This window comes from Thalassophryne amazonica, chromosome 10, assembly GCF_902500255.1.
Source record: "Thalassophryne amazonica chromosome 10, fThaAma1.1, whole genome shotgun sequence".
Classification (NCBI taxonomy): domain Eukaryota; kingdom Metazoa; phylum Chordata; class Actinopteri; order Batrachoidiformes; family Batrachoididae; genus Thalassophryne; species Thalassophryne amazonica.
In genome coordinates, this window is record NC_047112.1 from 21930224 (window position 1) to 21947316 (window position 17093).

Below are 17093 nucleotides of genomic sequence, written 5' to 3' on the forward strand. Positions count from 1 at the left end.
TGGATTTGTGAGAATCTACTGAATCTACTGGTACCTTGTTTCCCATGTAACAATAACAAATATGCGCAAAACCTGGATTAATCTTTTTAGTCACATAGCACTACTATTAGTCTGAACACTACTGTATATGGCACTTTTCCACTGTGCTTATAATATTAATGCGCCTCACTCTCCCTCCCACACACAGATGCTGTCATACATCCATAACTGTGCACTGGAACCAACTTTAGGAAACTGACCTGAAGTTAAATCTTGGATCTGATCTATAACTCGAATAATAATAAATCTTCACCGCTGAGTCTCTACTGTGAGCACAATTAAAGATTTCATTGACTTTTATGATAATAGGCCACTTCGGCAACTCATGTAGAACGTGATCCACACAGTTGCGGGTGTATATAATTTAAGCGGCCACCTCAATGTGGTGTCTTTTTTTTTGGTCACATAGAGCTGGGTGAACACGCAGAACGTAATGACTCTGGAACACAGCTGAACTGCAGCCTGACACACAGATGCGCACACCAGCGGTATTGTACAGGAGCGGCTTTTTCTGGACTGCGTTTAAAAAAAAATGTGATAACATCTTGATTGGATGCTGTGAAATGAAAACCCACACTTTAAAGGGACCAAGTGTGGGAGGGCTGGAGGTTTGGACCAAACCCATGCCTAAACGTGCACCAAAGTCACATTACATGGTGCTACATGGATCATATGTGGCTTGACGTGGATCAGATGCGGCAACATGAGAAATTTGAGGCTGGACGGGGCTCAAATGACAGGTCAGTCATGGCTCATTAGAGGCTGATACGTGGCAGATGTGAGGTACTTAGAGACACATAGAAGCTTCTTCATAGCGGATATGATAAATTTATACGTGGATACTATCAATTTGTCCGTTTGCTGCTTGATTTTACAGAAGCAAAAACAGTGATTTAATTCCAAAACACATTGTAGCGCACAGAGGCAGCGGCCGCACTTTGTCTTACCTGTGCGAATTGACCTGCAGGACGGGTTTGTACAGCTGGGGGATCTTTCTGTTGATGAGGGGCTGCAGCGCCTCCTTCAGGCGGTGGTAATTCCTCTCCAGTTCCCTCTGGTACTCTTTCTGGTCTGGACCGATGAGACTTTTGTTCTTCCGCAGGGCATCTTCACACCTTAGAGAAGATAAAGAGAGTGAAACTTGTGCACGACATTTTGAGAGGAGTATCAGCTCATCATCACAGAGAGAGAAAAAAACTACAAATTTTACAAGCTACAAAGATCAAAATCTTGAGATTCTTTGGATATAAAGTTCAAGATGTTGCTCATAGTTGTGACAATTCTCATCGTGTCCAGTCCGTACCTCTTTGTAAAGTCTTTGAAGCAGAGCCGAAGCTTATTGTGGTGCCTGTACAGCTTTGGGTCACTTGGAATCTCAGACAAGAAGACCTGAGCCACCTCCAGAGGTCCCTAAGGGAAAACCAGTCAGGACAAATGCCACAACAGAAGCCCGTTATCTGGACGTGTGAGTGCAAACACTCACCTGGTTCACGGTCGTCCCCACGGACCCTTGCAGGACCATCTGCAACATCTTGGCATCAGCAGGGTCTTGGTGGGTGGCGAAGGCCAGCTCCTGAGTCTTCTTCTGCATATCCTCGATTGCCACCTCAATCGGCGTGGATATAATCTTGGAAACAGTGGAGAAGTCTTTAGGAACAGTTTGACTGGCTTTTACACCAAACAGGCTTCAAAGAAGACAAAGGTTTTTCAGTCTTTGCCGTTTGCTGAGCATACCTCCTCTTTGTGGATGATATTGATGCGTGTCTTGATGTAGGGGAAGGCGTGGGACGTGGTGAGGATAGTCTTGCGTTTGTATTGCTCGTGAAGATCCCCATGGGCTCGCCCATCCAGGGTGAAGGGGGTGCAGTACACAAAACGCCGCAAGTTATAGTTCTTGTCGAAGTAGGTGATGCGGTCCTTCATCTCGTACGTGTCGAAGTACGGCTCCACGTATGTGATCTGGATGAACGCCTGCAGAGAGAAAAGAGGAACTAAAAATAAATGTTCAACTGGGTTTTATGACAGAACACAATTACAATGTAGGACAAAAGAACACAGAGTCTGGTCCGTATTTCTAAGCATGATGATGTTTGGAGACTGAAGCGGATTTTAGTGACTATAACCAACACATAAGAGAGCTCTAGAAACTGTAGTATAAAAACAAAGCAGCTTTAAAAAGTACAATGAAGCAGCAACACGGTCGCTTTCAGGTTGGATATTCAACACACAAATGACTGAATATTAGGCATGTGAATCTCATCACTGACAATGACTCGATATGCACCTTGAGACACTACCCGCGATACAATACATATTGCGATACATGACGATATTGATGATACGATGCGATACCATTCACCCCTGTTCCCGATTCGATGCGATTTGATATGTATTTGATGGAGATTCAATTCCTCAAAATGTGATACGATGCAATTTGATGCAATACGATTAGTCCGGTTTTTGGACGGTGGGCCGGCCTTTTCAGTGCGCCGCCTCTTGGGGTCTCGGCGGCGTGGGAGGGGGTTGCAGTACCTGGTGGACTGGGAGGGTTACGGGCCGGAGAGTGTTCGTGGGTCCCCTCCCGTTTCATCCTGGATCCGGACTTGATCAGGGACTTCCATGCTCGACACCCTGGTTCGCCTGGGCCGTCAGGTGCCGGCCGTTAGGTGGGGGGGTCCTGTCATGATCTGTGATTGTTCGGCTCTTCGGCCATGTTTTAGGTCAGTGTTTTTTGGTGATTATGTCTTCCTTTTCTCTTGGTGCTGGGTGGTGGGCGTGGTACTGTCTTGACCACACCCACTTCTGGATCCTTCTGCACAGGTGTTTCTGATCAGCTGCCTATTACCCAGGTGTATATTAGTCTCACTGGTTGCACTGGTTATTCGCTCGATCGTTGCACCTTGTGCCCTCGCTTCTAGCTCTGTTCAGTTTGTATCTTCCAAGTCCCGTTGCCACGTAGTGTATCTGACCATCTGCCTGTTTGTACCGACCATGCTTTTGCCTGATGATTCTGCTTTGTTTGCTTGTTTTGGACTGCCTATTTGTGTACCGAACCCCACTGAGTTTCTCAGTAAACGCCGATCTCAACCAGAGCTATTGTGTCGCGTCCTGCATTTGTGTCCAGCCATTCCTGTCTGACTCTCCTGATACAAATAAGTATTTGATCCACTGTGTATTTTGCAAGTTTTCCCACCTATTTTTGTCTATTTTTTTAGATTCTGTCTCTCACAGTTGAGTGTACCTACGATAAAACTTACAGAACTCTCTATTCTTTGTAGGTGGGAAAACTTGCCAAATCAACAGTGGATCAAATACGTATTTGCCCACTGTAAATAAAAATCTATAAAATCTGTACATACATAGTAGATTTTGTAATGAAAGACGTGCGGACGGATTCGCACGTCGGCAGGCAGCCGTTCATGGCCCGGCGCCACCGAGAAACACCTCCGTTGGAAGCGTTACGGGACAAGTTTGAACATGCCCAGCTGTTAAACAGTTTCTTGGATACTCACTCGACTGAAAACCATCGAAAGCCGCCTGAATTTTACGAATGGTTATCAACACAGAGGTGTTTTGCTGTGGCGCTGGGCCATGAGCGGCTGCCTGCCGACGCGCGAATCCGTCCGCACGTCTTTCATTACAAAATCTCCTTTAACAGTGGAATGTCCGGATAAACTGCTGATCCCGACCTCTTCTGAAACTTCTCTGTTCTCTCACGACATCCTGGGTCAACAGAGGCTTAAAATTGGACGTTTTCAGCTCGAAACAGGCTGACGACGGTGGCTTGGAGCGCGGTACGCCGTCCGGCTCCGTGGGTTGTCCTTAAAGCGACAGTAACACTCCATAATCTCTCATCAGCCCTTAAAATTTTCACCGAAAACCATCTGAATTTTTCGAATGGTGTCCACTTGGATGTGCCTTACAGTTTCTGAAAAAATTTTGATCAAGCAAAGCGGCAGTCTCTGAGCCATTCCTAAACAATGAAAAAATAGACAGGAGGGGTGGACCACTCCTCACTCAAAGCCTGCCCACAGGCGAATGACAGGCGTGAAAAAAAAAACTCACACATGCCCACGAGGGTTCAAGCTTGTCTGATGTAATCGCACGTGATTCAAATCCATATAGTTTTTGAAAAAATAAAAAGGTCGGTTTCTTTTCTAATAGACCATGTATACAAGTTACTGCAACAAGGTTTTTGACTGTGACATAATCTTCAATAAGTCACACAGGTCGCCAACCGCTCACATGCAAACTCAATGAGTTTGTTCCAGAGAGCATGTGTATCCAATATAAAAGCACTGTTTGTGTTACCGTGGTGACAAGGTTTATACCTTGACCTAATTTTAAGCAGAACTCAGGGGTCACAGAGCACTCACGTGTGAACATCTCAAAGGCTTTAGTCCAGAGTGCATAGTGTTGAGAAGTTAGCAACTTCAAGTGAATCTCAAGTTCATATAACACATCAAACGGACTCAAACAAACTCAAATATTGAGATCAATTTATTCAATGCTCCAGATATGCCACAGCAAACATGCAGCTTCTGTAATGTGAAGCTGATTCTCCACAGGACTTCATGTCAGGACTGTTTTTTTTAATTTCTTGAAAGTGGGCGGGACCTAATAATCAGTGAACGTGTGCTTGTTTAGGGTTCTGCATGACAAATTGTATTTTAAATAACTGCACAATGTTTCTGATCAACCAAATCACACGACTGAATTATTTAATGTATAGGTCATCAAAAATAATTTATAGTTTTCATAAGAAAGAGGTGACTCTTTAAATTCAACAATTAAAAGGTTTTAGCGTGTATTTGATAGAAGTATTTTACAAGCACAGACACAAGAACATGATCGATAGATGGTTCTGTGCCACACGGACCTTATTTGGGTCCAGCTTGCACTTGTCCACTGGGTTTGAATCCTTAATGACCTCCACCTGCTCTTCTCCAAATCTCTCTCCATAGAAGCCCTGAGAAGAAACACAGGAAGACTCAGGAAGAAGTCTTCTGCTTAGACCGCCAACATGACAGGAAGCCAGATACTTTACCACTGTTCTGTAATGGTATTCATATTATTATTTATTTTTTAATGGAAATGATAGCATTTTCTCTGTGGTGTTTACCTCCAGCCTGTGGGAAATCTCTGCTAGCTTGGTGATGGCGGGTTCTTTGTACACAAACTCCTGTTCGTCCAAATCGCCAAATTTCGTACCATAAAATCCAACTCTGAAGTACGTACCAAACATTCTCTTCCCGTCCTGTAAGCAAAAGATAAAATATTAGTCCTGTGAATGAGGACCAAATGTAAACAAAACAAAAACACTTAAAGGTGTAGTCCATCTCGATTTTGCACAAAATGGCTAAAACTTACTTTGCAATGAAATCTGCACATTAGAAAGTATCTTTGTATTCTGAGGCTTATAGCAAAATTTCAGAAAATTTTATTGATGGTAAAGGAATTATTATTATTTCGTGAAGTTTACATGACAAATATAACGCGTTTGCACGGTGACATCTTGCAGAAGACATGAAGGAGGAAGAGCATGTGTGTGTGTGTGTAAGGTTTATGTGTAAGGTTTGACATTTATATTGAATGTGATGGAAAATGAACTTCTGATTTCCTTGAAAAAAAACACATACTGGTATACAGAGTCTAATAAAGCTATGATTAAAAAAAAAAATAGTCTCCCCACTGACTCATTCTGACAAACCAAGTAAAAAGGTTGTAACCAGTAACAATAAGGAGCGTGACTGTGAGTGTTGTTTGACCTGTCCAGCAAATATCCAGCAAAACCTTTGTATAAAATATGTCATCCTGAGTTCCTCCCTGTACGATTTCAGATCGCTGATGTTTACAAGCTTTTTTCATTTTTGGTACTTTCACTGGCAACTGAAGGTAAACTGTTGATCTTCGGCTCTATGCTGTTGCTGATCTATGACATGACAAAAAAAAAAAAAAAAAGAGGTGTGCCATGTGGCTTGTCACTGTAGGGGAAGCCGGGGCACAGTGGATCAGAAATTTTGTTTTGTGGCAGCATAAACACATTTTGCATAGGCGTAGGTCATTCAATTGTGGATTTAATGTCAAGTTATTCTTTATAAGACTGTTATTTATGTCTCCCCAAGTGTAATTTACAGGTGTTTAAAATCGATTAAAAATTTTTCAGGGACACAGTGAACCAACTTACAATATAATGAAAAAACACATGATTATAAAGATTTCTTCAAAATTATGAAAATATATGCTGACGCATATACAGTATACACAAATTATAGAAGTAATTCATGGAAAAATAAATGCATAAGCTTCAACAAATAATATTTGTCATCCACTTGATACTGGGGCTTAGTAAATCACTTTCTAGACTAAGTCACTGTGCCCCGTGTGCATGTGACACACATACAGTGAGGAAAATAAGTATTTGAACACCCTGCGATTTTGCAAGTTCTCCCACTTAGAAATCATGGATGGGTCTAAAATTGTCATCTTAGGTGCATGTCTACTATGAGAGACATAATCTTAAAAAAAAAAAAAAAAAAAAAATCCAGAAATCACAATGTATGATTTTTTTAATACTTTATTTGTATGTTACTGCTGCAAATAAGTATTTGATCACCTACCAACCAGCAAGAATTCTGGCTCACACAGACCTGTTAATTTTTCTTTAAGAAGCCCTCTTATTCTGCACTCTTTACCTGTATTAATTGCACCTGTTTGAACTTGTTACCTGTATAAAACACACCTGTTCACACACTCAATCATTCACACTCCAACCTGTCCACCATAGCCAAGACCAAAGAGCTGTCTAAGGACACAAGGGACAAAACTGTAGACCTGCACAAGGCTGGGATGGACTACAGGACAACAGGCAAGCAGCTTGGTAGAAGACAACAACTGTTATGATTATTTATTAGAAAGCGGAAGAAACACAAGATGACTGTCAATCTCCCTCGGTCTGGGATTCCATGCAAGATCTCACTTTGGGGGATAAGGATGATTCTGAGAAAGCTCAGAACTACACAGGAGGACCTGGTCAATGACCTGAAGAGAGCTGGGACCACAGTCACAAAGATTACATTAGTAACACATTGATGCTGTCATGGTTTAAAATCCTGCAGGGCAGCAAGGTCCCCCTGCTCAAGCCAGCACATGTCCAGGCCCATTTGAAGTTCACCAGTGACCATCTGGATGATCCAGAGGAGGCATGGGAGAAGGTCATGTGGTCAGATGAGACCAGAATAGAGCTTTTTGGAATCAACTCCACTTACCATGTTTAGAGGATGAGAACAACCCCAAGAAAACCATCCCAACCGTGAAGCATGGGGGTGGAAACATCATACTCTGGGGGTGCTTGTCTGCAAATTGGACAGGATGACTGCACCGTATTGAAGAGAAGATGGATGGGGTCATGTATTGCGAGATTTTGGCAAACAACCTCCTTCCCTCAGTAAGAGCATTGAAGATGGGTCATGGCTGGGTCTTCCAGCATGACAACGACCCCAAACACACAGCCAGGGCAACTAAGGAGGGGCTTCGTAAGAAGCATTTCAAGGTCCTGGAGTTGCCTAGCCAGTCTCCAGACCTGAACTGAATAGAAAATCTCTGGAGGGAGCTGAAACTCCAAACCTGAAAGATTTGGAGAAGATCTGTATGGAGGAGTGGACCAAAATCCCTGCTGCAGTGTGTGAAAACGTGGTGAAAAACTACAGGAAACGTTTGACCTCTGTAATTGCAAACAAAGGCTACTGTACCAAATATTAACATTGATTTTCACAGGTGTTGAAATACTTATTTGCAGCAGTAACATACAAATAAATTATTTTAAAAATCATACATTGTGATTTCTGGATTTTTTTTTTTTTTTAGATTATGTCTCTCACAGTGGACATGCACCTAAGATGAAAAATTTCAGACCCCTCCATGATTTCTAAGTGGGAGAACTTGAAAAATCGCAGGGTGTTCAAATACTTATTTTCCTCACTGTAATCATGTTATCAAATAGCTGATAGTCTGGAGAAGACATAACACATACTCATCAGTTGGGCGGGGTAGTCTTCTAACTAATAACAATTTTTTTGGGTCACCTTTCCTCTGTTGTGAGAAATAAATACAAAGACACTGACATCCACAAAAAATAATTTTGCTAGGAAAAAAACTGACTTCACTTGCTACTTAGTTTTACCCTTAATGTAGCCAAAAACAAAACACTAACCTATAAGGGGGGTGTCTTTATGCATAAAAATATGGCATAACTGCTACAAATATATATATGTAGTTTTGCAGATATAGCTATTGATTCACTGTGCCCCGTGATTCACTGTGTTCGGGTTTCCCCTATTTTAACTCACATGGGTCAAAACCTTAAATCGTTTCCAGACAAGAAGAAATCTGACTATCTTTGAAATATAAGATTGTGAATCCTTTATTGAATATTAAGGACTGTATTTTTCATTTCTATAACTTAAATGGTTAAAAAAACACTGAATGGGACTATACCTTTAGCTACAAGTTATTCACTGCTCACTGTGACTTTTTTCTGTCTCATATGGACTAGCCATGATTTACAAGAGTACGATTTGCTTTGTTTGTTCAATCTTATGCCCATATTAAAATCTATGCAGCAATAAGTCACTGTTGTGCATAGCCCAGGATGTTGGTCAGAAATATTACAGCTTAACTTTAATCTATTTATTGTTACGACAGTCGGAGACAATGTGTTGTGCTCATCAAAGTGAAATTTGATTAGTTTTAACATAACAGTGGTAGGTGGAATATGAGATTTGGTTTGTCACTAAATTAAAAAAAACTGCAAATCTTGCAGAAGCAGCAGAGTCCATGGAGTTAATGTAAAAAAAATACAACAATATTGTGATGAAGCTGCTGCAGATGATCAACAGTCAAAAATATCTAAGGATTTGTAATGCAACTTTAATGACTATTTATGAACATGCTGTATAACACTATTAAATAAGAAAAATCCTGCTAGCATTGGATAGTGAGTCCAATTTTTCTTATATAATGTAAAGACAAATAAGGAGGTACAGTAACACTGCACATTAGTTCAACTGACATATTGTATACTGCAGATATCAGCAGTCAATTCACACAACTCTGCACTCAAACTTGTTGCCGAGCTGCAAATACTACTGCTAGCATCTTTGCGACATATTGCCGAAAAAGCAGTGCAAGCAGGAAATTTGTTTTTCCTGGTGACTCATCCAGTCATGTTTTGACCAACTGCAACCTGGGATGTGATCAGAAGAAGCTGACAAAAGGTGGATGTGTGTTGTGTGTGGTTGTGGTGGCAAGTGTGTTTGGGGGCCCTGAACACAGAAAAAGAAAAGAGCCCAAAGGATCATCAGTCAATGTGACCTTTTAAATACACTGTTGTTGTTAAGTCAGGCACAAAAGTTAGAGTAAAATGCAGCACTCACAGCAGACTTTGAAAGAAAAGTTTTAAAATATGTTTGTAAAACTGTTCAACAAGACCGAAGATTTTTTTATTTTGCACCTTAAATAACCGAGCCACTGCTCGGAGATGATAATGACTTTGCCACTCACATAGGGATGTGCACCCACACCACAGACTTCATGAGTGAAACTCAGTCAATAAAGGATAACTGTGTAAAAATGTAATATATATAAATGTATTGTAATGGTTTTAGGAGCCACGCTGCGCTGAACACAGCAGCAGCTGCAGGACATCTCAGCTCAGCAGTGCAGCTCAAACAGATGAGATCCGTGTAACTTTCAACACAAATATTTGGAAATGTGTGGGTGTCTGAGTAAGTTTAATACTTTCCTGATATAATTTAATGTTAATTAATTTTACTGGCTCGATATCCAGGTCAGAATGGCATTTTAACACTTATTTTGCAAGCATTTTTCTGAGTATCTTCAGTCGCAAATGTGCATTGAAAATGCATTAACATCCGGGAACTTAACCTCTGTGACTCAAACACACCACCCCCCCTCCCCTTGCAGACAGGACACGACTCGCTGCCAGGAGAAAAATCAAAACAGAGACTTTATTCTAAAAATCGATTTTTGAACATGATAAATTTTCTATCTTGCGTCCAACCTTTATTCTGCGTCAGGACGGCATCAGTGCAAAACCTGTCTCACGGCAACCCAATTGACGGAAATCTGTTGTAGCGATGGAGAACCTTAATCCCTGTAGATATGACTCAAAAGAAGATTGTTCCAAGACCCTTTCAGTTAAGGATACTTAAGCTGTATTATCTAAGGCCTGGTGGTGCTCACCGAACAGTAAATGTGAGGCAATCAGAAATGTTACGTGGTCATTATTTATGCAAGTCTACCACAGTTCTGCAAAGCTTCATCATTGGTGGTATTAAAAAAAATTACAGAAAAATACACAGGTATTTTCATATTACAGAATACCTGAAGCCTCAAATCCTTCTGTTTGAGCTTCAGTAACGCCCACACCATTGCTTGAGTGCAATAAATATATTTTGGTATAGAAGAAGCAATATTAAATGTGTGGATTTATCCCTGACAGAACTAAAGCTCCCATCACACATAGTAAGAATGTGCAGGAACCAGGCCGAAACAGCAAATATTGTCATAATGGGACACATTCGGGAGGAAAAGAGGTGTGGTCAGCTGTGTCAGAACGCATCAGGATTACCTTGTCCACACCTGCACGATGGCATCCAACGCGTATGTGGACACTAGGTAGATGACACAGACTGCCGTCAGACGGCCATAAAAGTGTGCGAGTGCAGGAGCGCGCGCGCCACTAGACACCTTTGCTGAAAGTTTGCAGCAGTGTCATACCATGCGTCAGACGCAGCCTTTCCAGCAACCTTTAATTTTTTTCTTTTTTGCTTACTTCAGGAGCACAATGCAAGTCGCGATGTCAGTTCGATTATCACATGGGATTTAATTTTTGCTTGGTTATTTGCAGCACACAGCCGCCTGGTGAGAGGCTTTTCACCACAGGCTGTGGTTTGGATCCTGTGCACTCTGCGCTGTCCAGGTTCAGTGCTGTAGGTGAGTTTCATGTTTAATAATCTTGTCACTGCCTGGGACACAGTTACACGTCAGAACACGTAGACTGCGATCAGATGATGCAAAAAATGCATATAGACCGCCATCGGATGTGCGTTCCATCTCGATGGTGCCAAGAGTGTTTTGAATATGTGCAGCACACTCAGGACAGCTGAACAAATGTGACCAAATATGTAGATGTTCACAGACAGCCGTCCATTGGTCTTCAGACCGCAACTAAATATTGTAGCTGGATGTGTCATTCTGACGCAATTGGGCCTCAATCGGCGTATGTGTGATGGGGATATAAGTCCAGGCACCCTCGTATTACTTGTCCACATATAACAAGGCCGAGTCACACATGGCCAAAGGTGCGCCAATAAGTGACCCTTATTCAGGCACAGCACAGTGGCTGAATTAACAAGCCGCTGTGTGATAAAAATACATCAGAAAGAATCACAAAGTTTTGTATGTTTTTTAAATGACGCCTTGGCTTTAGCAGCACAGATGTCTGCTGTGAAACAGGTGTTATGGATAAGGAAATTTCACGGCACTAATGAAGCACGCTGATAGGTGAGAACGTTTCATGAAAAAAAAACATACGTAGTACAAAAATAAATGTGGAGGTGGAGAGTAATGATTAACATGTTTATGGTGATACTAGGAAAAATCTGTTAAGTACATGTCATATTCTGATGTTTGGCACCTTCTATTGAAAGCTCTGCCAGAATCAAAGGTGCAGAGGTGCAGACATGAATGCTGACATGATAACTGGATATCTAGACCTATTTTTTCATTGTTGTTATGAGCAAAATATTTCTGACGCGATTGGGGTTCTCATTAGCCTGGTGGCCTGCCAGGCCTAGACTACCATGTGGGAAACACTGTCACATGATTATGTGTTATACTGAGTGTCGATTAGATATTTTTACTTGAAATGAGACAAATATACTTAGCAAGATTTTGCATTTTGAAGTGTAAAGTCTACTATAAAAAAAATAAGCAGTTTTGTATTTTTAGTTCAAATGCTACTATTAAGCAAAACATAAAGTAAAAATTAAAGAAGGAATTTCAAAAGCCTGCAAAATTAAGGAACTTACCACAACACACAATTAAGTAAAGAGGGAAGGAAGGGTCGGCAACCAGGAAAATCAAAAAGGAGAAAACAGAACATTTTAATCATGATTGGGTCTCCCCAGAGAATATATATATTTTAAAAAAAGACAACACAAACATAATTAACAGACAAAAAGAAGGCATCATTACCAACAGTAAAAAAAAATGTTTTAATTTAGAGACAGAACAGATTTTGGTGTGCAGGATCCAGACCATGCAAAGACAGGCAGCTATGAAGAGGTGTGTCAAAAAGACGAGAAAAAAAAAAAAACTACCAATAAAGTAAAAATCCAACCCACCACGAACACAACATGCACTTTCTGTTCGGGTCCAAAAAAGCAAAGAGCACTGTGTCCATGCAACAAGCTGGGACATCTGAGGGGTTAATTTTGTTAACAAAAACATAAGAATAATAAAAACAGAAGTGGAACAAAAAGCAGGGGTCGATTTAGTTTCATCTATTAACAGAAAAGAGAAGAACTAAAATAAATCAAAAAGTAATCAGATTACACAGCTTGATTTTTCATTTTCCAAAGGAAAAAAACTCTTAACTGCATCGGGAATTTGAATCTTGCTTCGCTTTGACGTAAGTTTACAAAACGTTCTGCATTTTTAGCAACAGATTGAGAACAGTGCACTGAAATCGAGCCCCGGGTTTGAAGGTGAAGATGTGATGAAGTGTGACAGGAGACGGCGCTGGTCAATAAGCATGTTGGAAAATACCACGCCAGCAGGCAAGACGGAAGACGTGAACGGGAAAAGTGCGGAATGTGCAGATGATGCAGTGCCTGAGACTTTTGTCATTAGCGTCAGAACATTGTGGCTCCCATGCACAGCCCGCCAACACGCTGACATAGAAACACAAGCTCCTCTGGCACAGTCAGCCGGCGGAGGTGAGAGGAAAACGGTGGGGGTGTGCCCGGTGGAGGCAGACAGAGAAAACTGTCTGCACGTGTTAATGGACTGACTGTATGTGACAAAGGAAAGAAAGAAACAGAATGTCCACTGCTAGCAAACAGAAAGATGAGTAAATAAAAATATAATTAAAATGAGCAGGGCCAAGCAGGAACCGTTTAGCCACCTTACCTCCCAGCCAGTACTCTGTGTAACAAAGAGAATACAGGACATGTAAACGACAACACGCACAAACCCACACACACACAGCCTGCCACCCACACACAGCGATGTCACAGAGTCCTCAGGGAGCTCGGTTTAACCGATATCAACCTGGAGCACAGAGCAACTCGTTCCCAACACTCTTTCACACCAGAGGTTCCTTTTTCAGGCGCACTTTTGTTCTTTTCACAGCGCGGGAAAGGCAACAAAACTTTGAAGCAGATCAACCCAAAAAAATAATTACAAAAATATACTCTTTCAAATGGATACATTACAGATTCAGCACTATTTTAAGACCCCCCCCACAACTGATCTAGTAATGTTCTGATAGAAGAAAAGTTGCCCATAAGGGACACAACTTATTTTCACCAAACGTTAACCATGCCACAAATCTGAGTAGCTTTTGTCACCATCTTGCGGCCGATGTGAGCATTTCAGGGCCTCTGGTACATTTCCTACTTGAAACCCAAAATTAAGCAAAACAACAACAACAAAAAAAGGCATTCAGAAATATCAGAAATGCATGATTTGTTTTTTTTTGCCATGTTGAGCTTTGACACCCCCCCCCCCCCCCAGTATTAACAAATAAAAATTTCAATTTTGAGACTTACAATTATTGATTTTTGCCAGAAGGACGTACGGAAGGTTGCAATTCTTCCTGACAGGCACGACTTGTGAATAAATATAACATTAGGAGCGGAATGATACGCCCGCTCCATGACACGATACTGTACATGTCGTCATTTGATACATTATTATATTGAAAGCAATCTGTGTTGAATTAACTTTAAAGATATCACAATACTGATTTAAAATAAACAAACAATACAATTCAATACAGGCCCCACCGTTTATAATTATCACAATTGTTTATGTTATTATTATGTTTTTGTTTCACATAATAGCAGCATAATAGTTTTGCATCACTTTGACAAAGATGTATAAGCTACTGAAAAAGGCCTCACTGAACATACATGAGGCATGAATATTCATTTGCCCCCCCCGCATTTGTCGATAAGAATATTTTTGTACCTTTTGTACCCTCTCCCTCCAATAAACAAACATACAACTTCTTATTGAACAAAACAAAATGAATAGAAAAATCACCTTTACAGTGGAATTATTAAAAGAGAAATGCATCATCTATCTTAATTTTTTTTTATATAATTTATTTCTCACAAACTTGTGCTACCGCTTAAGCAAGCTCATCAATGTTGTCGGACAGAGATGTCTTCCAGCCCAAAAGCTGATCAAAAACAGCTCAAAAGCACACAAAACTGCGTAGCTACAAAAAAACATAAATTTCTTCATATATAAAAAATGATGTAACCACATATAAGCAAATATTTTTAACTGTACCGGTTGCTCAGTACATTATAAAAAGCAATAAAGCCAAAGCATACACAAAAATCCGACAGAAACAAACACTGCAATACCTCCCACTTTGGGAACCATCTTACCTCGATGTAGTATATTAAAAGAAAGCATTTAGATGAGTTTCTTGTTTGCGAAATTCATCTGTGCTTCTTGATGTTTGATGTAAACATCAATCACCTCCCTTTTCTCTGTTATTTTTTTTTATTTTTTGTCGCAGTTCAGTCACCTGATCACGGCATGAAAATTCAACCCCTCGGCTTCTTTTTGATATGCAACAGAGATGAAGTAATGTTGGAAGTCGACAATATCTTAAAGTGTAGTTCAAAAATAATGAAGCCAAAGTGTGACATAACCATCAAAATTTAAAAGTGGTCTTTTTTGTGAAATGTTATTTTAGGTATGGTTATATATCAGAGTTTCAATATTTCTATTGGTCTCGGTTCAATCATTGCTAGAAATGATCAGTGCATATATACTATAATGTGCTAGAGCGTAACACTTGCGACAACAGTTGGAGGTATCTTCTGTAGTCTGCAGAAGCCTGAAACAAAGAAATTCTATTAGTTCCTGGTATTATTGAACAAGTAATATAATTATTCTATTGAAGCAGAGTAGGTGATCCAGCTAAGATTTTGACACAAATAAATCAAGGAATTATTCTCAGCATTACGTTTGCAACAGTTTTACCTTGCTTTAGAAACAAGATGTTTTTTCTAGGAAATGACATTTCTACCTTTAAAAAAATGTATTACTGTGTTAGTATGAAGCACAAACAAACAAACTGACAAAATACAAGCTTATTTATTTAACATTCAACTTTAAATGATAATGCTAAATATCAATGTCACACAAAATTGATTAAAAAAAGTGCTATTTTTGAGGTAAATTTCGTGCATATCTCTGGAACCGTGCGGAATTTTTCCATGAAATTTTCAGTACCTGTCAAAGAGACTATAGGCAACTCACAGATAAATCTGGATGGTGCTAAATAAAATAATGGCTTGTTCATGACAAATGCAATGCAAATCAGCAGTTAGGCTCCATTATTTTTGAACTAGGCCTTAAGATAATAATAATGGAAACAACTAATAGACAAAGCAGTGTCCATGCTCTAAATGAACACATGAATGTCTGAGTACAGGGAATCTCACAGTGTGAAAGCAGCTTAAACCAAACTTTATAAGGTGCACTGCAGAAACAAATTAGTATTTTGTATCCGTATTGGCTGAACCGTTGCTCTGTTCTGCCAGATGACCGTTTCCAGGCCCAGTCTATAACTGGAGAGCTTTAACTGGAGTCTCTGCCACACCTCATGCACCCTCAGGATCACACTTTACAAATTCAATAAAGCATGCAAAGACAAAGCATAAATAAACAGATGTGGTAAAATTAAATGGCAAACAATACAATCATGCAAAGCTGTATCTGTGTGTAGGCATCATTGGGATGTCCAGGATACTTCCATGTTATTTTTGGTCAGACCAAGAGTGAATAAATGTTTTTTTTTCTTGTAGCATGACTAATATTGGTTTTTATCTCTTTCCCCACTAATATGATTTCCATCATATGATTTTCCACTGCTTGATTAATGTCAGAATGTAACAGGCGCACATACAAAGATGAGCCTGCGCACAATTTTCATGTGATTGTGATTTTCAACCCTTGGGGACTTTAGACAAAAATGATGATGCTGAGATACGGTGCATCCAGAAAGTATTCACAGCACTTCACTTTTTCCACATTTTGTTATGTTACAGCCTTATTCCAAAATGGATTAAATTTATTTGTTTCTCAAAATTCTACACACAATACCTTATATATACTAATTATAGTGGAAAATTTTTTTTATTTTTTTTATTTTTACAAATTTATTCAAAATAATAATAATAATAAAAAAACAACTTAAAAATCACTTGTACATAAGTATTCACAGCCTTTGTCATGAAGCTCAAAATTGATCTCAGGTGCATCCTGTTTCCACTGATCATCCTTGAGATGTTTCTACAGATTAATCGGAGTCCATCTGGGGGTAAATTCAGTTTATTGAACATGATTTCGAAAGACACACACCTGTCTACATACAAGGTCCCACAGTTGACAGTGCAAGTTATAGCACAAACCAAACATGAAGTCAAAGGAACTGTCTGAAGACCTCTGAGACAAGATCATCTCGAGGCACAAATCTGGGGAAGGGTACAGAAACATTTCTGCTGCCTTGAAGGTCCCAATGAGCACAGTGGCCTCCATCATCCCTAAATGGAAGACGTTCAGGTCCACCAGGACTCTTCCTAGAGCTGGCTGCCCATCTAAACTGAGTGATTGGGGGAGTAGGGCCTTAGTCAGGGAGGTGACCAAGAACCCAATGGTCACTGTGTCAGAGCTCCAGCATTCCTCTGTGGAGAGAGGAGAACCTTCCAGAAGGACAACCATCT

The 17093-nt window shown here is 40.2% G+C and overlaps 1 protein-coding gene across 1 annotated transcript in view; it reads right to left on the minus strand.

The window, feature by feature from the left end:
- dock7 (dedicator of cytokinesis 7) overlaps nt 1-17093 on the minus strand; it is a 159483-nt gene that overhangs the window by 1432 nt on the left and 140958 nt on the right. The window contains exons 44-50 of the mRNA XM_034179543.1: nt 13255-13269; nt 5162-5287; nt 4919-5008; nt 1774-2010; nt 1523-1666; nt 1343-1449; nt 987-1154 (exon numbers count right to left, since the gene is read on the minus strand). Of these exons, the coding sequence (XP_034035434.1) occupies nt 987-1154; nt 1343-1449; nt 1523-1666; nt 1774-2010; nt 4919-5008; nt 5162-5287; nt 13255-13269 (887 nt within the window). The remainder of the gene's footprint in view (nt 1-986; nt 1155-1342; nt 1450-1522; nt 1667-1773; nt 2011-4918; nt 5009-5161; nt 5288-13254; nt 13270-17093) is intronic.